Source organism: Athene cunicularia (assembly GCF_003259725.1).
Source record: "Athene cunicularia isolate RWA chromosome 1 unlocalized genomic scaffold, athCun1 chr1_part1, whole genome shotgun sequence".
NCBI classification, from domain to species: Eukaryota; Metazoa; Chordata; class Aves; order Strigiformes; family Strigidae; genus Athene; species Athene cunicularia.
Window position 1 is genome coordinate 95881800 of NW_020799091.1, and position 10735 is coordinate 95892534.

A 10735-nucleotide genomic window follows, 5' to 3' on the forward strand; every position below is an offset into this window, starting at 1 on the left:
GGGGGGGGGGGGGGGGCGGAAGAGCACTTCTGATTCAGCCTGTGAATCTCTCTCCTTAATGTTTGCCAGACTTTCTTCTGTCTTTCTCACACTGCTGATGTTAGACTTACTGAAGTCTTATTTAGCTATTTTAATTATTGCAACTTCATACTTCTCCTTTAAGCTTAGACTCTGTCTCATTTTGAAGGTATTCTTTGAGCCTCTCCAAAGCACAGAACCTACTACAATTTCTCCCCTGCAGCAGACAAATGTATGTACTGTAGGCATTCAGTATACACATACCTTTCCCTACTGGAAAGTGGAGCCAACTCCTTTATAGGTTAGAGAGTTGCAGTATATTCTGCTCAGCTGTGTTGTCAATTAAGGGAAAGGAAATCATATGTATATTTAAGTTCCATTTAAAAGCAAGAAAAGTGCAATTAGAGTTAAGATCTCATGTGGTTTCTCTGTTGCATTGTACATGACTTTTGTGGCCCTGTACATAGCCATCACTGATTATATTTGCATGATAATTAATAAAATTGAGCATAGTGAAAAAGGTAAAAATAAAAAGATTACCTGGATTCAATGGCACAATGATCTTTTTTAAATCTTGCCCCATCCTGTTATATTTATGAGTAAATAGTGTTGTTATAACCCTCAAGACTGAAATACTGTTGATAACAACTTAAGCAATGAAATAAGGGAGTGAAACTTGCTCTTATTAATGCTTTTCTGTTCTTAGGCAATTTAAGAACATTCCTAAACCCCACAATATTTCATTTTAGAGTACTTAAGGGAAGGCAGACTACTGATTGAAGAATACACTTGTTTGGAATTTAGGAGAGAAGAGACAGGTTTGCCTAAATGGGAGCTGAAAAAACTGATGAAAACAGAACAAACTTTAAATGACAGTGTGAAAGAGAACGATCAAGAGGAAGATGCAACGCACGAATATGAACAGGAAGAAAAAAAAGCCAGATGAACAGCTAAATAACAGTGAGAAGGCAGGGAGTAAATGTGTAACTCCAGGTCCAAGGAAAAAAACACCCATTAGGCTGAAAACACCCCCCATATTCTCAGAAGCCACTGAGAAATTGCATCATGGGCTTCTTACATCAGGTACAAAATCAAAAAAAGCCAGGTTTTGCAACCATGGATGTGCTGGTCAGGACTGCAGTGAAACAGCTGAATCAAAAGTGAAAAATTTCTTTGGGCTATATGAACCATCTTTTCATAAAGCTACCAAAACAAGGCAGAAGGACAGTTCCACTGAAGCGGAAGGCTGCGCTCATATGACATTTGCTGAAAGAAAAATGTCTTATGAAAGAACTTTGGACCAGGCTGTGTTTGAAGAGACAACCATTCAAGTTCTAACATGAGAGGAATGAAGAAAGAGAAGTGCAAGGATGCAGGGTTATACAAGTCAAATTTCAAACCACCACTGCTTGTTCATAACGTAAGGCATCTAACACTAATGAAATCATTAATAACCTAATTAGAATACACTATTTTATTTGATATTTAGTTAAGTATGTCAACTTGTCTTTAAAAATAAGGATAAAACTTTTTAAAAGAAGTTTTTACCTTCATTAAACACATATCAAATCTTACAGGTACTGAGAATTTCTCTCAATGATTTTTCCAAAATGATAGTCAAATCAGTTGTCACAAAAGAACATTCTTCTCTTCTTGGTCCGTGTGCATGTGCATACATGCATCTGCAACTTCCTTAGAGTGCCTTAACAGTTACAACATTTTTACCTGCTTTCAGGTGTCCAAGTGAGTCCCTCGTTCTGTAATTTTTTTTCATTCTCTCTGCAGTTGGAATTTTGAAGCTGATTATTTGTTAGCTAGCTGAAGTGTGCAATCTGCTTTCATAAGGTTCATTATTGGGTTAGTACCAACAATGCAATAAAAGAAAATAATTTTTTATTTTCTTCACTCCTGAAATAGCTTCCAGAATTCACACATAATAAAAATAATTTGCTATTACATTGTTTTCACTAGCATTATAAAGCTCTAAAGCTTCATTCTTTTCCACTGTTAGAATTTATCAAAGCAGTTTGCCTGGTAACTTCCACAGCTGACATCCAAAGATGAATGTGCAAGAGTAAACTATTGTTTTGGAGAAGTCAGGCATATCCAGTTCTCAAAAAGCCTTTAAAAATCCTGTGTTTAAGGTTATGTAAGCGGGGGTAGGAGGATTATGTTTTGTTCCTCATAGTAATTCATGAAACACTTGCTAAAATGATGCAAAGTTAGGGAAAATTATGTGTGTCCTATTAATTTTAAAAGGCAGTAGCACTTAAAAAAAAACCCCCAAACTTCAAAAAATTATACTGCAAAAGTTTTTAAAGGTGATTGATTTTAAATCTGAACCTACTTGCAACATACTTATATTCCAAATTTCAAAGGTTTTTCTTGAAGTCATGCTTAAACTGTACAGTAGACAGGTTTCAAAGCAGGACTTTGTGCACTCAGAAAAGTAGGTCTTTCTCCTCAATGAACTATTAGCATTTCTACAGTGCCTTTACTGCTGTCCCAAAGCTAAGAGCAAACAAGAATGCACAGTCCAGTGTCTCCTGTTTGTACTGACTAGGTGACCAAAAGCCTTTTTGCCCTTAAAGACCCAAATGCTTGACTAGAGCAGCCAACAAACTGTGTTATCTGATGACCCCATGCTAAGTGTGGGTAAACAGCAAACACCAGTGTGAAGATTTTAAATGATGCTGCTTTTCCTGATTTCACTGAGTAACTCCGTGACAAGCTAAGTAGAAATATCATTAGCCACAGTTTTAGATTCAGAAATATGTCAATGTCATAGTTAAATAATCTGTCCTTAATACTTTAGAAAAATAATTAAAAAATAAATTAGCCCTGTTGATTCCAACAGTATCTCCTTATGCAAGAACATGGGGCCAGGGGGGTTGTTGGATTGGGTTTTGGTTTTATTGTTTGGGGTTTCTTTAGGAAAACTGTAACATTGAAAAATGGATTAGAAAACCTGAGATGGGTTGAAAAGCTTTATTTTGTTAATAAAAACACAATTATACATAACATTCAATCACATTCAATCAGTTTTTCTTGATGATATTTAATGCATCTGTTTTCATGGTGACTAAATGTAATCCCTAACATAAACCCAATTTGTTTTAAAATTAATGTTAAAAAAACCCAGCCCACATTTTCATGCATATATACACACAATGTGTCATGAACTTTTGAACTGATTTCTAAAAGCAGTGCTAATTACGGAGGGGCCCTAGACCCTTCCATCCTGCAGGAAGGCAAAGGACCTGAAATAACAGATGCATTCCACTGTACAGAGTGGGAAGCTGAACCAGAATCACCAAAGCCCAGCACGAGCGGGGAAGGTGTCCCCTAGAGCTGTGTCAAAAAAAAGAAAAAAAAAGTGTAACAAGAACTTTATAAACCCACCCATCTGTCTTGTGGTGCAGCAATAATGGGGTTGCAAATTACTGCAGTGTGGAAGATAATGGAATTTTGTCAGTGTTCTACAGGCACAGTACTAGGAAGAATTCTGTCCTCCTTTAATTTGAAAATACTGTGGCTGTTTCCTGGACCTAAACACAGCAAGAAGCATTTACTCCAAAATGAAAAATTGTCTTCCCTCCTCCTCCTGCCTGCTACCACTGTTACTACTTTAGACATTTAAATCACTAATTTGACTTTTTACAGTATCACAGCTGTTTCAGGTTCTCCTGGACTGTCATTAATGTATGCTAAATGCCCTTAAAATGCAGTCCTCTGAAGGAACAGCACTGTCATTTACCTTCTCTTTATTAACAACCTTTCCTCCCAAAACATGAAAGGAAATAGTTTCAGTGATCCTTACTCAGTCTGGGAAGCAGAAAAAAATGTCAAGGAAGGAAAGGACAGTTATCAATAAAAGTAGAAAAAATTCAAGTGTTCAATCAATTTTAAAAGTCAGGGGGAAAGAAGTATCCAGACATACTGTATTTGGCAATGGAGAAAGTCTGTTAAGGAGATAAAAAGTTGATTTTGCATATATATAAATAACACATTTTCTAAGACAGCCCAAGAATACACCAATGCTAGTGTAAAAAATAATACAGAGGAAACAGATTCTGGTTTACCCTAAGCCAACCAAACCACCTACCTATATCCTCTAGTACCAGTTGTCATCAAATGTAATCCCACCTTTGGGTGAAACTACCATTACTATACAGCAAAGAAACAGCAAAGCTCCCAAATTAGTTCCTAATGGCAGGGAATTTCCAATTTAAAAACACAAATCCAACACTTTTAGATTTTGATGAATACATGCCATGACAAGTCCTACAATTTTGCCATGAATCATACTTGTTGAAATAGACCCAAAATGAGGTTCTACAAACAGCGATGCTATTCTTTGAAAACTGACCACCAGACTGAAAAACAGACTAAGGAAAGATAAAATAAATCAAAAGGAATACTGGCTATACACAAATGAAATAGCAAAGATTATCTCAGACCTAGTGTCATGAAAGACAACTGTTCCTTCTTTTTTTGTATTAATTTAAAACAGTGATCATGAAAATGTAGTTGAGGACTCCAGGGATTACTGGGATTCCTTCAGCTGAAAGGATGTAGCATGATAGCTACAACTTTATTGCAAACCACAAGCCAACATGTAATTCCAACACCACCTGAAAGAGATACAAACCATGATTTAAGTGATTGCATCAATAACCCTGAAGCACACATGCATCTGAAAACAACTTCAGAAGTGTAAAAAACGAAACTGAGAGAGTTATGAGGTGAACATGAACAAAACATCTTTCTTTTATGTACAAATGTCTCTCTTCAAGGGATGGCAGCTCACTCCATGCTGGTCCTGAGAAAACCTGAAGATTGTCTGGGGAAAAGGGGACCAAATACACCCCAAAATGTGGTATATACAACTCAACAGCTAAAAACATCTGCTGTGTACCTAACAGAAAATGTCTAAGGTGCTGAAGTTAAAGGCTTGGCAAGTAACAGAATACTTTGCTAGAACCTAAATTAAAGATTTGAGAAACATAAAAAGTAAATTTCCTTCTAAATTTAAACCAGTTTTTTAAAAGGTATTAAATCCATACCTCTCTCCCCCTTTCCCCTTGCTCCCCATACAGCTCTATAGCAACTGCTACTGAGACCCTCGCTGTTGACCCAGATGCCCTGCAGGGCTGTTTTAAAGGGTCCTTGCATTCCAACTAGCAGCCCAGAAGTCTGTGGTGGTATGATGGGTGTGACCTGACTGTAATACACAGCACATCCATATTGCAGACTCCATAGTGTCATGGAATACAAAGCTATTAGTAGCACACGTGAAGAAACAACCTTTTTGGTGATTTTTAGACATTTTTGTGTTTATCACCTAGAATTCAAAAGCAATCTCTTTACTGTGATTATCAGCCAAGACAAAAAAAAGGAGACTTGAAGGCAGACATGAATGTGAACCTCTAAGTCCCTTCAAATGCTATTTAAAGAAATGTCTTCCAAGGACTGTTCTCCCACCCTGCACAGAAACACTCTTCTCTTGTCCAGTAAGTATGCTGGATACAAATAATTTTCTAGGCAGCTATTAAAGATACAACAGCACACAATTCCAACAAGGTATTTTGGAATCCCTTCTAAGGTAGTTAGGAATTACAAACCTAAATGCAGATTCAGCAGCAGCATTTAGCTTGAAGGAAAATTTCCACACTCAGTTGTCTTGTCTTTCTGCCTGTCTACTTATCCCATTATCATAGAGCCAGCACACTTTTCACTCAGAAACAGGGGCCTACAACCTGTGATACCGTTCTGATCGTTAATTCCTTAAACTGCCCAAAAGAAAAGGATTTACATAGGTAAAAATGCAACAGGTGTGATGGGAAAGAGAGATGGGACCAGGCAAGACAAAACGCCAAGAGAGAACATACCTAAATCACTCTGGAGTTACGCTGCTATGAAACCCCAGCTGTTTATAAGAAGCACATCTAAAGTGATACAGACCTGTGAAGTATCTGCCCATATTTAAACCCAATTCTACAATTTCAGTGGACTCCTTAATATAAAAATATTTCTGATTTTAAATCTTCTCCAGGGTCTATTCCATACAGATAAAGCTGCTGTTTGAGAAGAAATAAAAATGACAAATAGCCCATTTCATTGTCAGTTAAATAAAGAATTGAAACGGCTAATCAAATGTTTGAAACTCCTCCCTGTAATAAGGAGTCAGAAGAAACGTACAGAAGCAGCGCTTTCAATCTACGTATGCTCTTCATCACCACATTTGTTACTATCTGCATGGGCAATGTTCTTTTTCGAGCATGCAGTCCTTACCTGCCACCCCCGTAGGAAAGGCTACCAGGCGCTCCAACGGAGCAAGCCATTTGCTTGGAAGCACTGTAACTGGCTCAGAATAGTACTTCCAAATCAGTGAGATCATCAAGGCAGCCTAGAATTGAAATTTTTATTAGCTTGGATAATAATACACATCAAAGTACACTTCTGCTGCTACTCTGAAACAGTAAATAACAAATCCTAATTAAATGGAATAGTTTCTTTGTTATTTTACATTTTCTTAAGCAAGTTCAAAATATTTTTAAACTCAGAGTGACCTTAAATTTATATACAATATTAAGAGGCAGTGGTAAATCCTGCTATCTTTTGAGATCCTGGTTCCAATCTAGCATAGACAAACATAGTAATAGTAATTGTTAAATTCTGTTGACTATTTTTAGTCATTATCCTTTCCTGCTAGGAATCCAACTGGCTCTAACATCACCCTAGGGACATCTTCAGGTTGACCACTGTGATCCTTCTTAGCAGACAATTCTTTGGCATCGAGTCTGAACTACAAAGACAATCTGATGAGGCACCAGGGGGAAATGTGTAGCAACTGTAAATGGAGATTTGCATCCTCAGCAAAAGCATATTTAGTTTTCAAAAACATAAGTAAAATATATATGCATATGCATAAGTAAAATATATATGCATCGGAGCTTTTCTGGGTTCAGTGCCACACACAAATGAAGAAACCCCCACTGATTGAAAAGCTAAGACAAACCCCTATCTTGTCATCTCAAAACCAGAAACACGAGGCTAAAATAAAATTCAAAACTTCTTCTATCCACAACTTTTCCAGGAACATCTCTCCCTTCTATTTCAATAAACTCTTTTGGTTTTGCATGTGCTCTGTTGTTGGAATGTCAAACAGCCATGTAACTAATCATCAGCCAATAAATGCAGGAAAGAATTGTAACACTACTGAGGATTTGGTTTAGTAATTTGTATTCATAATAAAATATTTACTTACTTGTAAGATGTAGAATACAATATTTATGACCCACTTTATTTTGGCTAATTGGGCAGTTCGTGCTTTCACTGTTAAAAGAAAAAATATTACCCTGCATTATTTTTAATAGTGAATTACATTTACATAAAACTAGCAATTTATTAATACTTCACTCTTCAAATCAGGACATTACACTTTCTAAAATCTCTTTTGAAATGACTTAGCTATATTGAAAGCACCCTTCTGCAAGGAAGCGCTAGGTTCGTATCACACCGCAGTTTCTCATTAATGCTACTATGAAAAGTTGCAAAACACTGACATCCTAGACAGAAAAATGGCACACGTAATCAAAAACCACTATTCCCAAGTGAAAACAGGCACTGCGGTTACTAATTTGAGAACCTGCTTTAGATGAAGCTTAAAGTAAATTTTTTCCCTTTCCTAAAAGGGGAGAATGATGGCTTTAGCAAATGCACCTTTTTCTTTTTATTTCATTCAGGAACACAGTTAAGACTATTCCTTCACTGAATGAATCTTGGTCAGGTTCAGTATTAAAACTTCTCACACCTATTTTTCCTGTCACAGTACCTCAGACTACTATAAAAAAGCTCTGTGAAGACAGCACGTCTTCAAACACAACAGTGGTCTAAAGTTTTCTAAAGCCACATTGCTGGTTGCTAAGTAAACTATTCAAGTCTAGTTTAACTGAAATTATTGGGTTAAGAATTGTAAGCAATCCAAACCTTCCAGTTGTAAATATTGTCCTTTCTCTAAGCAAGGAGCCTACAAACATCCATGCATTCTGCACAGAGGGGGCAGGCAAAGCAAGCATTCTCCTGTCCTGTTAGGATTAGTTACTGAGTTTGGGCAAAAGCAAAAGCCAAAGCTCTGGTGCCAAAGGTTTATGCGTACTTTCTACTACGAGATGATGGACTATACTACTGTAAATTTCTAATTGCAAAGCACTATGGCTTTATCACAAAAGTTGCTGCATGAAATCAAACAGGACTGCAAAATGACAGGAAATATCTCATCTGGTTACCTTATAGATCAATGCTTCCTCACTAACATTTTGTAGCGCACCAACCAAATAGCCCCAACCAAGCAATGCGTCCTATTGCAGTGAAGATACGGAGCAGAGGATTTCCTTGACTTAATCAAAACATGATTCAGTGATGAGTATCACTGAGAAAGAGTAAATAATTACACAGTGAAGACCAGGATATTCTTTGAAAGAAAAAATGTATATCAAAATCACTCCCTTATCAGTGTATGCAGAACTATGCACAACTGAAAGACAAAACCAAGCTCTCCAAAAAGTTTAAAGGGAAAAAAAAAAAAAAGATAGACTAAAAGAAGGGAATGCTGGAAATGGATAAGGTGGTGGGGAGGTTGAAGAACTTAAAACTGAAAACACTCTTGACAAAATGTTTTTCAGACACTAGAAAAGGGAGTAAACATTGCACTCTACCATGAGTTTTAAGCTTGTCAGTCATTTTGTTAATCTTTCTTTCCAGACGGGCGTATCTAGCAAACTCATCCATCATACTAATAGTTGAGAGTTCTTGCTTCATGTTCTGAATTTCAGCTCTCATTTGGGATTCCTGCTCTGCATCCTTTTGTAACAATTTTGATATCTACGAAGTAAAGAAATAGTATCAGTTATTTATCCAGAACTCCATTGATTTTCTTTACTATGTATAAAGTATGATCTTCTGTTTACATACTCAAAAGCCTCCCATAAATTAAGGCCCTTTCATCTAGACTCAGGAAAACCTTGGCTTAACATCTGCAATGTGTTCTAAAAGCCAAAGAATTCTGACTCTCTTGTTCTGACTGACATAAACCAAAAAAGGTTTTACCATCCCTGCAGGGCAGTGAATTTCAACTTTTCTAACTACAGTTAACTGCCTTTTCCTTCTCTATTTCTGTTTTCATCTCTTCATCTCCCCCCTCTCGATGCCGCTGCTTTCTGAGACCTTCCAAACCTCCCAGGCCCCACCTGTCTCTGCAACCTGAGCTGAAGTGCTGTCCTCCCTCCTTGCAAGTCTCATCATGTGGCACTTGGACGACAAGCACCTGGTATGCACAGGAGAGGAAGGATGAGCAAAGCACTCCTTTTCATCACTACCCTTCCAGCTCCACAAATGCCCCTTATTCAGTCATCATTCCCATCTCTAGTTCCAGCGGCCTCAGCAAGGGTCTAAAGTAATTAATGTGGAAACTTTATTCACTGAAGCCCAATTTCAGACCTCATCAATAATGCACAGCTCACCAATCAGAAATCATTCCCATAGATTACAGATTGCCTAGGCCGGGCTGTTAGAAACACACAAAGCGCCGTACGGGCTAAGAGTCGTGATCCATCTAGTGCAGGACCCGACCACTGCTTCAAAAACAGAAAGACAAATTTGCCTTACTTATTTTTCTTACATCTTAGCCATGACTCTAGATGCAGTTTTCTTATAACATTTCATTGGTTTCTTGGCTAGAATTATCTCCTACTGACAGAAATGTAAAAAGGCAATCACACGTTGTGTTAGCAAACATTTTTCTCCCCTTCCTTTACTTTTCTACTTTCTTTCCATGAGGCACCACCTGCTTGTTGTTTCATTAACTTTTACCACAGAAATGAAGATACAAAGAACATCTTTTTCTTGCTGTTTCTTAGCAAATCTTTCTAGCTTTCTCAAGACACATGTAATTTTTTTCCCCACAAATGATGCTCTCAGTACTGCAGTCGACAATAACATTACATTTACTTTGTCACAAACCACAGCAGAAAGTTGAGCTGAGATTTTCATTAGTCATTTGTAGTAACACTGAGTTCAGCTTCCCAAATTGCTATGAGTAATTTAAGTTTTAAAGGATTTTTATCCATTATCGAACAGTGTGCACCGATCTGTGTGACGGTGAAGTTATTGGCATGAAAGAGCAGAACAAGAGGTATTTTAGCTTGCTTGATCACATGTAAGGTTATTTGGCAGCCACAGAGTTTATTGGCCTGTAATTCCATTATCCACACTTCCACAGAAATGCTTAAGATCGGACCAGGGTGCATCCTGATTAGTGACTGCTACTTCTGGTTTTCTCCTGTGATGCCTAACTCCTTAATCTCTGCATCCACCGATCTCCCTTCTCAACAACAGAGATGTCCATCTGTTGCTGGAAGACCGACCAAAGCTGTCCTTTATATTCCCTACAGCGTCCCACGGGCTGGAGACTCAGGAGCATCATTTAAGACGCTGTTAACTCATCACCCAGGGCTCTGCTTCCAAGACCTGCTTAATGGCGGCTGCCGCAGCCTCCCGCCCTCGCGGGGCCAGGCCCCACGGTCTCCGGTCCTTCCCGGTATCAGCCTCTCCAGCCTCTCCTCTTCTGAGGCGAGGAGCAGGTCTAGGCCCCGCTCCTCACAGCTGGGGATGCGTCGTCGGTACCGCCGGGCACCGCTTCCCCCCGCCACCTCCC

General features: G+C 38.2%; 2 protein-coding genes across 4 annotated transcripts in view; one reads left to right on the forward strand and one right to left on the reverse strand.

Moving 5' to 3' along the window:
- Nucleotides 1-3137: 3137 nt before the first annotated feature.
- The window catches only part of WRB (tryptophan rich basic protein), a 22414-nt gene continuing 14816 nt past the window's right edge, over nucleotides 3138-10735 (reverse strand). The window contains exons 1-5 of one of the 3 annotated variants that reach the window (XM_026842747.1): nucleotides 10528-10725; nucleotides 8739-8904; nucleotides 7289-7356; nucleotides 6313-6427; nucleotides 3138-4652 (exon numbers count right to left, since the gene is read on the reverse strand). In XM_026842747.1, coding sequence (XP_026698548.1) covers nucleotides 4579-4652; nucleotides 6313-6427; nucleotides 7289-7356; nucleotides 8739-8862 — 381 coding nt within the window. In that variant the 5' untranslated portion in view covers nucleotides 8863-8904; nucleotides 10528-10725 and the 3' untranslated portion in view covers nucleotides 3138-4578. Of the gene's footprint in view, nucleotides 4653-6312; nucleotides 6428-7288; nucleotides 7357-8738; nucleotides 8905-10029; nucleotides 10465-10527; nucleotides 10726-10735 lie in introns of those variants that run through there. The other 2 variants (XM_026842738.1, XM_026842755.1) reach the window with 2 other exon arrangements.
- Nucleotides 10556-10735, forward strand: part of HMGN1 (high mobility group nucleosome binding domain 1) — a 6925-nt gene continuing 6745 nt past the window's right edge. The window contains exon 1 of the mRNA XM_026846515.1: nucleotides 10556-10618. Within this exon, the coding sequence (XP_026702316.1) occupies nucleotides 10556-10618 (63 nt within the window). The remainder of the gene's footprint in view (nucleotides 10619-10735) is intronic.